Raw genomic sequence first — 12,751 nt, forward strand, 5'->3', positions numbered from 1 at the left:
GCTTCCTGAGCTTTAGGGCAAATCAGTGTCTGTATTTGGACCCATCCCAAGATCTTTTAGAATATTCTGTTAGTGAAGGGGCTGAGTGAGGTTCTCAAAACCCACATAAGATGCCCCCATCCTTTATCATAAAAGCTAGCTCCCATGATTTCTCTAGCTAACTGATGAATTGAAGTGGATCTAACGTAACCCAGGGCACTTTAATAAGCTGCATTAACTGGTGAGAGGGAGAAGTAATGAAAAAGCAAAAGTTGCCAAAATATATTTTGCACACATCAGTTTCAGCTTTGGAAGGTAAAAGAAGCACTTATTGCAGCTTTGGTAAGTTTTAATAGTTTAAGAAGCAAAAATTATTGTTCTTTTGTCATTTGGTTTTAGTTATAATGAAGTGTTTTTTTTGTTTAAATAATGAGTGTGAGTTTTGAGTTTCTGAATGCTAAAGAACAGTCAGCATAAATGGACTGTCTTGGAGTTGACTAATTTTAAAATATTTTTACTTTTAAAACCAGTGCTTGCTTTTATTTTAATGATAAAAACTAATTAGAAAAAATAAGTTAAAATTAAATTCTTATGTTACACTATACCTCAAAATAAATGTCAGAGTCATTATAAGATTTAAATTTAAGAATTGAAGCCATAAAAATGTACACAAGTACATAAAACCACAATAAGTAGACTTTCTAAACTCCACATCAAATGAAGAAACCCTAAATTATGAAAAAAGTAGGTACTGAAGCTATAAGAAATTAGAGATAATTTTAAAAAATAAATGAAGAATGAATAATAAACTAGGGAACTGTAATGTGACAGTATTGGTAGTCTCAATATATAAAGAGTTCTTAAAAGATTCTTTTTTAAATATTTTTTCCCAACCCAGCCCACTCCCCCCAGTCCTCCCCACAAAAGATTCTTAATGAAAATGTACAGAATGGTCATATACATGTGATGAGATTACAACTTCACTAAGGATTAGACACATATTAAAAAATGAGGAGTACAAGGGGGCAGGGAAATGGGTAGGCTCATACATAGAACGTGCGAGTGTGGATTAGTGTTATTTTCTCTACAATAGATTGATATATTTGATACATTATTTTTATAGCAATAAAAGGAAAATTGTATAAAAAGCAAAAATAGGGTAAATTTTACCTCAATAAAACTGTCATAAGCAAATAAGTAAGTACAGGGAGCATTAATGTCAAAATAAGAACTAGTCAGCAATATACTATTTTTTCTTCCTAGTTGAGAACCTGTCATGTTACTATGCAGCATATAGGTGTGCCTTCCTTGCCGGCTGGAGCACCACTAGGCCCATCCTTCCATAGGGGGTCTGAAAGTGGGAGTCATAGGATGATTACTTTTGGAAATGACTCCCTGAAGGTTGAGTGCTCCAGCCTGTGAGTTCAGCATTCTTTGAAAGGTCTTGGGGTTGGAATAGCAAATCCTCATGTATTCTTTTACAAAGTCTGGTTCTTCTATAACATTTTGTGCAATTCTAGTAGCTGCCACTTTAGAAGCCTATGATGAAGGTGTAGGACATTTGGCCAAGGCCACAGAAAAGTGTTGACATTTGGCTGAGAGATGGGAAGGATAAAGGCTGGGGAAAGGAGGAGAAAAAAACATTCTAAATTACCAAGTGGTGTGGAGAGTTAGAGTGAGTTGGATTTGCTCAGAAATCTCCAAGTTCATGACTGACAAAAGGTAGACTGATTGTAACAATTTAAAGAACCCAATAACACTAGAGGTTGATTCAGGTTAATTGACATATGAAATGCCATTAATAGGGAGTGTTTGCCATATTCAGCATTAGAAATTCATAGAATGGGGTACTAAACGGGCTATCCTTTTAGCATGAAGCATAAAGTGGTCTTTCAGCTGTTCCTGGCCTGTGTTTGGTAAATGACCTAGATTCCAGGTGATTGTAGAATGAGTTGGGATAAATTTAAACACTGCACTCAAGTAGTTCTGCCCACTGCTAGTCCTGTGTAGTTAGTGGTTCTGGTCCAGAATGAGGGAGTGGAAGGTCTTTGGGCTATTCCTCTCCAGATTGGCTGGATCAAGGATGTGTTCTGTGTTCATCCCTGGGGCATGTCCCTCCTTGGGAGTGTATTCCTGAGCTCCTTTCCTGGATGACTGCGGTGTCTTCCTTTGTCCTCATGCTACTGACAGGTCTTTTCTTTTTCTCCCTTTGCAGACTCCAAACTGCCCAGGTCAGAGTGTGGTGGTAGACAGCCACCCTCAGGGGTGGAGGAGGATCTCCTTAAGAGGTGAGTGTGAGTGCTCACTCACCCCGGCTCTGTGCTGTGGCTGAATGCTCTTTCCTCACTGGGGCCCTTTCCCTAGCCTGAAGGCCCTAGGTTTATCCCACATATTTTGTCTTATTTAGATTGCACAGCAACCCTGTGGCATAGGTGGTACTAGCCCTATGAAGAAATACTTGTGGCATAGGTGGTACTAGCCATAGTTTAAAGATGAGGAAACACAAAAAGGAGAATGTGGGAGTTGATTGCTAATGTTTTCAAAAATTCATTTGAAAACATCAGGACTAAATAGTTTAGTGTCTGGACCTTCTGTGCCTGTGTATGCAGGCATATTTTTAGAGAAATGAAGGAGGAAGTGGAAGCCTTAGAATTCTAAGTGTAGTTGGTGAGATGGACTTAGCTTCAGGATGTTGGTGACCTTCCATCAGCATAAGCCAAAACGCTGGAGAGCTGGCCATACATCTGAACTGGGATCTGCTTCACCTCCTGAGCCTTGTATAATAGAGGTTAAGGCATAGAGGCCTTTGTGGAGTACAGGTTTGCATCCCGATTTTGTGACTTCCTGGTAATGTGACCCTGGAAAATTACTGCATCTTTCTAGCCCTCTGAGAAGACATAAATCAAGTACCTCTTCATTGGTTTTGCCCTGATTAAATATGTTAATGTCTATAAAGTACATACAGTGCCTGGTACACAGATTTCTCAGTGAATGCTAACTGTAGTTATTACTGATTGACATCTTCAAACCCTTGAAGACACTGGCCTCTGTGGCAAAGGTCCAAATGACCTTTTTGGAGTTTAGGGGTGTGCAGTGTCGGCTACAGTTGGTTTTCTCCATCCAGTAGGTCAGCCATGTGGATCTGTTCCATAGTCATAGATTAATCCACATGCTAAGAATTTCACCTCTGTAATCTAAAAGGATTCTCCAAGAATAACTAACTTGAACTCTTTTTTATACTTTTAAACAGTTAAAAAAGATCAAGTAATACATACTAATGAAACACTTAGAAAATATATTAAATGAAAATTTCATCCATAGATTCATCATTAAAAGACAACCACTGTTAATATTTGGAGTGTTCTTTCAAATGTGTCTTTTCCCTAGTTTAGGATTATTTTTTCAGAGTCATATATAATTTTATATTTTGCCGTTTTTACTTAGTATTATAATTTTTCCCATTTGTTACACCTGCTTTATAAACATTTTTATTGCTAAAAAGTAGGTTTTTTGTCCTCAATTTTTAGGTTTACTCTATAGACAAGTCAAGTAATGTATTTTCTAATGATAATGTAATATTTCATTGTGTGATTATAGCAGATGTTTTTTTAACTTGATCTTAATTGCTGGACATTATAGGTGTTTGCGTTTTTCACACTATAATGAATACTACTACTAAGATCGTCTTAGTAATAGTAATTGTTTTCTCTCTTTAGGATTATTTTATTGGGCAGAAAGCACAGAAATAGGTCAAAGATTAGGGAAAGATTAAGGATGAAGAGTTATCTGTGTTCAAGAAAAAGATAGTTATATTATATAAAAACCTTCATGCTTTCAAATAGAGGCAGGGAAGGTAGGCTTCCCACCCTTCCTACTCATTTTGAAAGAGCTGCTAGTGAGGAATTGAAACTCTACCCCAAGAATCTCTATTTTGCCAGGTGGCCGCCAGATTCCTCACCTAGTGGTCAGCTTTCCTTCTTTTCCTAATGTATACTATTCTAGCTGAGAAAGTGTCAGCTCTTTCCCCGTGCCTTGAGGACTGTCACTGATACCTGACATCGGAGGGGTCAGACAGTATGGGGCTTCACAGTATTCTCTCTGGCCAGCCTCAGGTTCTACTGGCCTACAGATCCCAATCTTCCAGCCAGATGAGATGAGTGCACAAACTTTTTCCTGGCTACCTGCTGCCAAGTCATTACCTTTGCACCTGCATCTCCTGTGTCTTTCCTGGCACAGGTATAAGCAGGAGCAGGCTGTAGTCCAGGATGAGCTGTTCTAGGTAGTGACAAGGGAAAGAGAGGCAACCACAAAGTACCAGAGTGCAGCCCTGCATCGAGGGGAGGGCAGTTGACCAGGAAAAGCAGAAGTCAGTCCTGCTGGTGAGTGCAGATCTTCCTGAGCTGGCCTTTCATGCTTTTACAATGCAGGGAAGCAGAGGTCAGGCCTGATTGGTCTGAAGCCTGGGGCAAAGGTTGCCTATTGGATGTCCTCTAAGTCACCTTTGTAGAAAGAGTGTTTTTTTAGGGAGCAGAAACTTGGTCCTTTTAAATATGGCTGTAGTACTGATATGCTTTGCTACCTCTGGCCTATGTTTTCTGTCTCTGTGGAATTTCAGGTCTATAGTGTAAGAGCTGGATCATTTGATGACCTGGTCCTGCTCTGAAACTTGAGAGTTATAAGTGCCTCAGGGGTATGTGTGCTGCTAGAAGGGTGTGAAGGGAGAGGACTGGGGCTTGGAGCCATGCAGTAAGTGGGATGTTGGATTTATAGAATTAGACAGCCCGTGTGTGAATCTTAGCTCCCTACTTGTTAGCATGGGCCCATCCTCTAGTGTCCATCAGCTTTGGTCAAGGGTTAGGATGTTTGCACATAGTATTACCTAAGGGATCATTGGAGGTGATAAGTAACTCTGAGGCTTGTAGTCATCCCTGGCAGCTCATGAATGTGTGCTATCGTTGCTGTTATTGTTATTAGTATACTTAACTGATGGGAGTCTCTTAGTTAGGAGTTGTTCTGCTGTAAGTGCATGGATGTTCAAAGTGTGCAGTAGTCACATAAGAAATGTTGTTGAACTGAGCTGAACTGTTGAACTGGGCATTTTCCCTCTGGGAAATATGAACAATGTAAGATCCTCTTTCTTGGATTATTTTTAGTCTAGTGAGAAGACAGCCTTACACCAAAACTGAAAAGGCCAAATCAGTTACATTAAGTGTGCAATGGAGGTAAAGATAATATGATTAGGTATACAAAGGCAGTGGTGTCAATCAACTGCTGGTTAAAGAGATGGCATTTGGCCTCAGCCTTGAGCAATGTGGAGCCCCCAGGCTGAGGGAGCAGCTGGTCTTCTATAGGTGGATATCCAGGTGGTAATGGGATGCTGAGAAGTGAGTGAGATATGAAGCTAGATTAGGGAAGGCCTTGGACACCTTGAGTAGTTAACCCACAATATATCTTTTTTTAAAAAAAAATATCTTATTTATTTTATCTTTAGAGGGGAAGGAGAGGGAGAGAAACATCAATGTATGGTTACTTTTCGTGCATCCCCTGCTGGGAGTTGGCCTGCAGGGAATCAGCCTGCAACCCAGGCATGTGCCCTGACTGGGAATCGAACCGCAGTCCTCTGGTTCGCAGGCTCGTGCTCACTCCACTGAGCTACGCCAGCCAGGGCAACTCACAATATATCTTACAGTGACTGAAACTGCAGAGGATTCCCAGATGTTCTTAAAGATGGGAACAATGTGATTTAACTTGTGTTTTTAGAACCCCGTGGCATCCCGGTGAAGAATCAGTTGATGTAGAGAGAAGCTGGGATAAGAACAAAGTTTTAGAGGCTCTTGCAGTTAGTATCTCAGGGGCAGGCAGGTTGTTACTTCTCTGCAGGCAGCCTGACAACCAAGACAAAAGGAGCCTGGTCCTGGAAATGAAGGGTTAATGAATGTGGCACAAGCAAAAATGGTTGGCCACCTAGAACAGTCATGTAGCGTGGAAAATTGAAGCTTCCAGGTGTGGTATCTCTTTATTCTCACCTGGAATGTATTAATTACAGTGAAAGGGAATATACAGCATCCCTTCTCCACCTGCAAAGGAGAGGGCTGGGCCCTGCTTCCTGAGGATTATCCCTGGAAGAGAACCTATACAAGTGTGAAGTGATATCAGTGACCTTAGGTACAAGTGTGTAGGATTTTTTAAATGAAGGGTAACTTTAAAGGAGATAAATCCTTGTTTGATTCCTGCTTCTGAGTTTCTGGATGGATAATGCCCTTCTGAACTAGAGTTCCTAGGAAATAGTGAAGCAAGTGACTTCCTTTTTTTTTTTGAAGAGGTTTAGTAACTACATTTTTGGGCATTCCCATTTTTTGACTGTTCAGCATCCATTTCTTCATGCATNTTTTTAAATGAAGGGTAACTTTAAAGGAGATAAATCCTTGTTTGATTCCTGCTTCTGAGTTTCTGGATGGATAATGCCCTTCTGAACTAGAGTTCCTAGGAAATAGTGAAGCAAGTGACTTCCTTTTTTTTTTGAAGAGGTTTAGTAACTACATTTTTGGGCATTCCCATTTTTTGACTGTTCAGCATCCATTTCTTCATGCATATGGTACCCCTGTTTCCTTTTGGGACTGTACCTGTTTCCTGTTATGTGATCTTGCTGGGATTGCAATTCTAACTCCCAGCTTCCTCTATGGAAGCTAGAGCTCTTCTTTCTCTCTGCCATGGTAAAGGCAGAATCTGGGTACAGGGCCCAATGGAAGCCAGTCAGATCCTCTCTCTGGAGACTTTCAGTTTTGAGTGAGTAAGGAGGCCAGGATGGGGTTGTTTTGTTGCATGACTGATCAGGGCATCGTCCTGTGAGGCTGCCATTGATTTTTGTCTGGTCCTCCTGCCTTCCTGAGGATCGGGTCATTTGCTGATAACTTGCTGTCGATTCTTCTTTGCTTCAGTTAGCTGGTGTTGATTTCTGTTGCTAGGTGCTATAGCAGATGCAGAGCTCAGTTTTAAAGGCTTATGGCCACATTCAATATTCTGTGTAAACAGAGGAGAAAGGGAGCTAGAACCAGACCCAGTTCTGTAAGTGCTGACAGGGTACTCATCTGGATGCTGAGTGAAGCTATAGTCATCACTTCCATTTGTGTTGGTATGGGTGGCATGTGCTTTTAGTGGTGATAATTTCAAAACTACTTTGGAGGATTTAAATAGGAGAAGAAAGATTGAGAGAAGAAACTGAACAGAAGCATAGAGAATTTTCATTCTTCATCTGCATCTTCTAGATGCAAGGATTGAAGGAGTCTGCTAGGCAGAGCACTAAAGGTCCCAATGTTGGGATCACAGCATATCCTCTTAGCAAGGAGTCTAGGTTGCACCCTGAGCTGGTCACTGGCATGGTCACTGGCCACATGAGCTACTGCACACTTGTTTTCAGTGGCTTCTCTGACTAGTGTCCTCTTGAACCTGTAGCCTTATCTGGATGATTTTTTTTTTTTAGTATACTGAGTGCAGTTTGACATTTAAAGTGCTCTTTTGCCCTGTCTCTTTGCCTCTGACTTTTATAATACTGACTTTTTTTGCATAAGGGAATGATTCAGATTATAATTGAGAAAAGTTCATAAAACTTTTATGAAAGGTTTTAATTTTTATAACCAACTTCCGATGACAAAAGGGTTATCATTTCCCATCTAGTGCATCAGTGATGAACTGGTTTTGCCTGATTTTTTGCATCTGCTGACTGTTAAAGTCCCTATTATATAACTGGGGCAGTGGCCCTGCTGTCAATGGAGCCTATGCAAGGTATGCTTCTCTCTGAATTAGGAGAGGAAATTTGATGTCTAAATAAATGTTTTGGAGTCCAAAACATTCTGGAGAGAAAGGAACAAAGTGGTTGTTTGGGCTGAGTTTTCTGATGGGGAGAGCATTAAAAATCCAATAGATGGAGTAATAAAGGCTTGGCAGTAGCTTCACTTTAGAGAAGAATGAGATTTATAAACTTGCCTATTGGATTCTGACACATATTATTAGGTATATGTGATTGCATTACACCTGATAGAAAATAAAAACTTTCATTACTTTTTTTGGGTGAGCAGTTTATGTGTATGTGTGTGTGTATATAAATAAATTTTGTGTGTGTGCTTGTATGTTAGGCATTGGGTTAATTTCTTGCTAAATAGAAATAAGTAAGAGACAGCCTGACCACTTGAAATCTAGCTGAACAGAAGTTCTACAACTAAAGAGACTTGGAACCAGCTGGTCCCATGCCCTTGTGTGGCAGTTAAAAATTGGATGGATATCTTGGCTATGGAGTTTCCCTCTGAGGAGTGAGGGGCCTCAGACCCCCATCAAGCCCCCAAGTCCAGGATTTCAATGCCAGAAAGAGAAGTTTCCATAACTTTTGAGAGTAAAAACCAGCAGATGGATGACTGAGAGGAAGGGCTTCTGGAGTCCCGGCAGCTCCACTTAAGGGCCTATGTACAGACTTACTCAGATTCACTTGCTCTGAGCTCCAGCACTGAAGCAGCAGCTTGAAAGTCACTAGGGAAGAAACTTAATTTCTCAGGGCATCAGGGCAAGAGCTGGAAGGGCAGCTTTTCCCCAGACAGAAGTTCTGGCATAGGCCATTGTTCCTTTGCTGAGCCCTAACCCTAAAGTGTCAGCAGGCATGTTCCATATCTGAGTCTTCATCAACCTGGCTAACACTGTTTGCCCTGTGCTGGTAATCTGTGACCTTGCCCCAACCAACTTTTGGGCCCACCCAAGCCATTTTCAGTAGTTTTTCCATACAAATGGCCTATCTTTGCTCACTCTTTGGGCTTTCCTAAAATCTCTTTAAAAAACAGCATCCGGCCTCAGCATGCCAATACCACTCACTAAGTGGCTCCAGGTGTGGTACTAGTGGCAATGGCCCTCAGTTCACAGCTTGGTCTCTCCCAGGTGCCTCCAAGCATAGCACAGATAATAGCCATCTGCAAATCACTTTGTAGCTAAAGTAGGGTGCCCCCAGGCAGGGCACAGGTGGTGGGTGACCTTGGCCTATACCTCCCAAGAGGCCTCAGAACCAGCACACCCTGTGGGTAGCTTCAGACCATGTGAGAGCACCCCCCAATCACTTCCACACTAAAGTGACACACTCCAGAGGTGGACTTAGTGGGCATCAGAACTTCACTGAAGTGAGTCCTGCTCTGTGGGGTGAACCCCTGCACAGCTGATCCTACACAGTGGTCTCAGCCAATCAGTCTGGGCATAAATTCCTGCCATTAAGATGCCAACAGTGATCAAGGTTCAACTACAAGAGGAGTGTGCACACAGCCTACATGGGGGGTGCACCTGAAGTGCCTAGCTTGGGTATTGGGGAAGCTGTGCACTGGACCCTATAGGACATCTACTACATAAGGCCATTCTACCAAGCCAGGGAGATGTAGCAACTCTGCCTAATACATAAAAACAAAAACATGGAGGCAGCCAAAATGAGAAGACAAAGAAACATGTTCTTAATGAAAGAACAGAATAAAACTCCAGAAAAAGAACTAAACAAATGGAGACAATCAATTTACTAGATGTAGAGTTCAAAACACTGGTCAAATGAACTTGAGGAAGAGTAGAGGAACTTTGTGAGAACTTCAACAAAGAGATAGGAAACATAAAAACAGAGATAAAAAACAAAAAAAGAATCAGAAATGAAATATACATTAATTAAAATGAATAATATATTACAGAGAATCGGCAGTGGAATAGATAAAGCTGAGGATCAAATCAGAGATTTGGAAGATAAGGAAAACACCCAATCAGAAAAGAAAAAAAAATCCAAAAACACGAGGATAGTATAAGGAGCGTCTTGCACAACTTCACTCGTACCAACATTCACATCATTGAGGTGCTGGAAGGAGAAGAAAGAAAACAAAGAATTGAAAAAATGATGGGAAACTTCTTTAACCTGGTAAAAGAAATAGGCACACAAGTCTAGAAGTGCAGAGTTCCAGAGTAGGTGAACCCAAAGAGGCCCACACCAAGTCACATCATAATTAAAATGCCAAATGTTAAACACAATGAATTTTTTAAAATCCTCATCCAAAGACATGCTTATTGATTTTAGAGAGAGTAGAACAGAGAGGGAGAGAGAAATGTCAATGTTGGAGAGAAACACTGATTGGTTGCCCCTTGTATGCACCCCAAACAGGGACTGAATCTGCAGCCCAGTCATGTGCCTTGACTGGGAATTGAACTGGTGACTTTTCAGCCTAGAGGACAGCACTTCAACCAAGTGAGCCACACCAGCCAAGGTGACAATGAAAGAATCTTAATAGCAGCAAGAAAGAGAAAAGCAGTTACCTATAAGGGAACACCCATTAAATAGTCAACTGATTTTTCAACAGACACTTTGCAGGCCACAGGGGATTGGCAAGAAATATTCAGGGTTTAAAAGCAAGGACCTACAACCAAGATTATTCTATCTAGCAAAGCTATCATTTAGAGTTGAAGGATGAAGAGCTTCCCAAACAATAGTTTTCCTTGTGAAGATCTGTTTGTCAGGAGAGCAGTATATTCTCAGAAGTGACCATAGAATGTTGTAACATCATTTCAAAGGGACAGAAACTACTATAGGAGGAAGGAGGCAGCAACAATAGCCTCTTCATGGTGGGGTAGGAAAGTCTTCTAAGAGGAGGTGACATGTCAGTCGCATCTTAAAGACTGAAGAGAAATTTGCAAAGTGAAATAAGAGTAAGAAAGAGTGTTGCAGACGAAGGCTACTGGAGGAGCAAAGGCCAGTGGTTGAGAGAAGACAAGCCTTTTGGCTGGAGTCAAGGGGAGTGGTGAGTGTGGCAGATAGGAGAGGCCAGTTTAGGCCTTTGCCTGGAGTGAAATTCTGGAATTGTAACAGGGATCTTTAGGACAATGTTTTCTTTATCCTCAAAAGAGATACTCAAGAAGAGACTTTTCTTCTACTGACTGCTGAACACTGGAAAAAGTCCTAAATGGTAGATGAAGATGTTGGGACCAAATCTTTCTGCTAAACAGAAGGCTACTAGTAACTAAGTGCTTCTCTACCTGAATGTGCCCATCTAACTTAAGGACTTACACAGAAAAAGTGACTGTCTTGTTCTGCTTTCCAGTTTTCAGGGAAGTTTTGATTTATTGTTGCATTATTTTCATTGGTCAGGCACTCCAAGTAGCTGCCATTTTAGCTCTATGAACCCTAGAATCAGAATTTTTAAAAAAAATACCAGATTCAGAAGTTTTAAACTACAATTTTCTGAATGAGATGGAAGATTTATTTTGGTTTTACTACAGCCATAGCCTTTTTTCCTAATTCTTCTCTCCTACATCTTTGTCAATCTTGTTCCTCAGATTATAAGCTCCTTGAGAGGTAAGAATTGTGCTCTCTCTCTAAGCAAGGTCACTTTGGTCTTCTCTGTAATGCTCAGCAAATTATAGATGCACAACAGATAGTTATGGAATGGCAAATCTAAAGTGATTGAGGGTGTGGGGTAACATCTCCTGCTTAGGAGACTTCGCATAGAATCTTTGACTCCTTGAGGCCTTTGTTGTTTTTATAGCTCTAAAATATGTAAAAACATTCTTAGCTTAGAGGTCATACCAAAAGAGGCTCTAGGTTGGATTCCACTTGTGGGCTATAGTTTGCTGACCCATGGACTGGACAGTGCAGCTCTGGGGATTTTAATTTTCTAAGTCTCCGAGGAACCAGATGCCTCAAGGAGCTGGGAGACAGTGGCACTGACAGTGGTCCCGGTTCCTCAGTGGTTCCCATTCCTGTGAGAAGTTCATGGCGTGGTGGTACCTATCAGCCTCAGTCTTCTTTTTTCTTTTCTTTTTGAAAAAAAGATTTTATTTATTTTAGAGAAGAAAGGAAGGAGTGGGAGAGAAACATCAATGTGTGGATGCCTCCTGTGTGCCCCCTACTGGGGACCTGACCTGCAACCCAGGAATGTGCCCTAGACTGGGAATCAAACTGGTGACTCTGGTTCACATGTGGCCACTCAATCCACCGAGCAACACCAGCCAGGGCTCAGTCTGTAAAATGAAAGTTTTTCTTGAGACAGCTTGCTGGTCTCTTTGTGAAGGGTCATGAACTTCCACTTTAGGTCCTGATTCTCTTTACATTTGGAATTTTTTATGGTTGTTACTTTTCTGCTGACATTCCCTGTTATTTACACATGTTATCCACCTTTTTTATATTTATCATAGTTATTCTAAAATTCCTATCTGATAATTCCAATATCTGGGTCATCTCTGGCTTTGGTTCAATAGACTGTTTCCTCTCTTGATAATGGGTCCCCTTTTACCACAGTTTTATGTGCTATGTAACTTTTTATTTGCACTGGACATCATGGACAGAAGTAGATACTGAGGTAAATAGGGTTTATGCCCAGAAATGCCATTTTTCTTCTTTGACAGACCATTAGTGTGGGTGGATGAGTAAATGTAGTCTATAGTTGAGAATAGTGTGGGCTCCATTGTTGCTTTGGCTTCAGACCCTGTGAAGGTGGAACCAAAACCTGTTTAGCAGGCTTAGAATCTGGTCACTTCAGGGTTTGTCTGTGCTCTCCTGCTCTCCCATCAGACTATTTGGAGGCCCTGCTTATCTGTCCCAGGATGCTTCCTTGTACCTGCTGTGGCTGTAGGCAGCTGATGTGTGGTGCTTAGTGTAGAGTCTGAAGTACCATGAGGTTTCTCTCCATCTCCTGCTTGACTTTCAGGTGTCAGCAGACCCTGTGCACTTGTGCCTCGGGGGTGTTCATGGAAGGAGCTCATTCAATTCTGCCCTGTG

At 41.3% G+C, this 12,751-nt stretch overlaps 1 protein-coding gene across 1 annotated transcript in view; it reads left to right on the plus strand.

The window, feature by feature from the left end:
* The window catches only part of CHCHD6 (coiled-coil-helix-coiled-coil-helix domain containing 6), a 337,874-nt gene that overhangs the window by 26,762 nt on the left and 298,361 nt on the right, over positions 1–12,751 (plus strand). The window contains 3 exon segments of the mRNA XM_037034052.1: positions 2,195–2,267; positions 4,216–4,326; positions 4,328–4,358. Of these exon segments, the coding sequence (XP_036889947.1) occupies positions 2,195–2,267; positions 4,216–4,326; positions 4,328–4,358 (215 nt within the window).

Source organism: Sturnira hondurensis, unplaced genomic scaffold, assembly GCF_014824575.4.
Source record: "Sturnira hondurensis isolate 20B ecotype Veracruz unplaced genomic scaffold, ASM1482457v3 Scaffold0021971, whole genome shotgun sequence".
Classification (NCBI taxonomy): Eukaryota; Metazoa; Chordata; class Mammalia; order Chiroptera; family Phyllostomidae; genus Sturnira; species Sturnira hondurensis.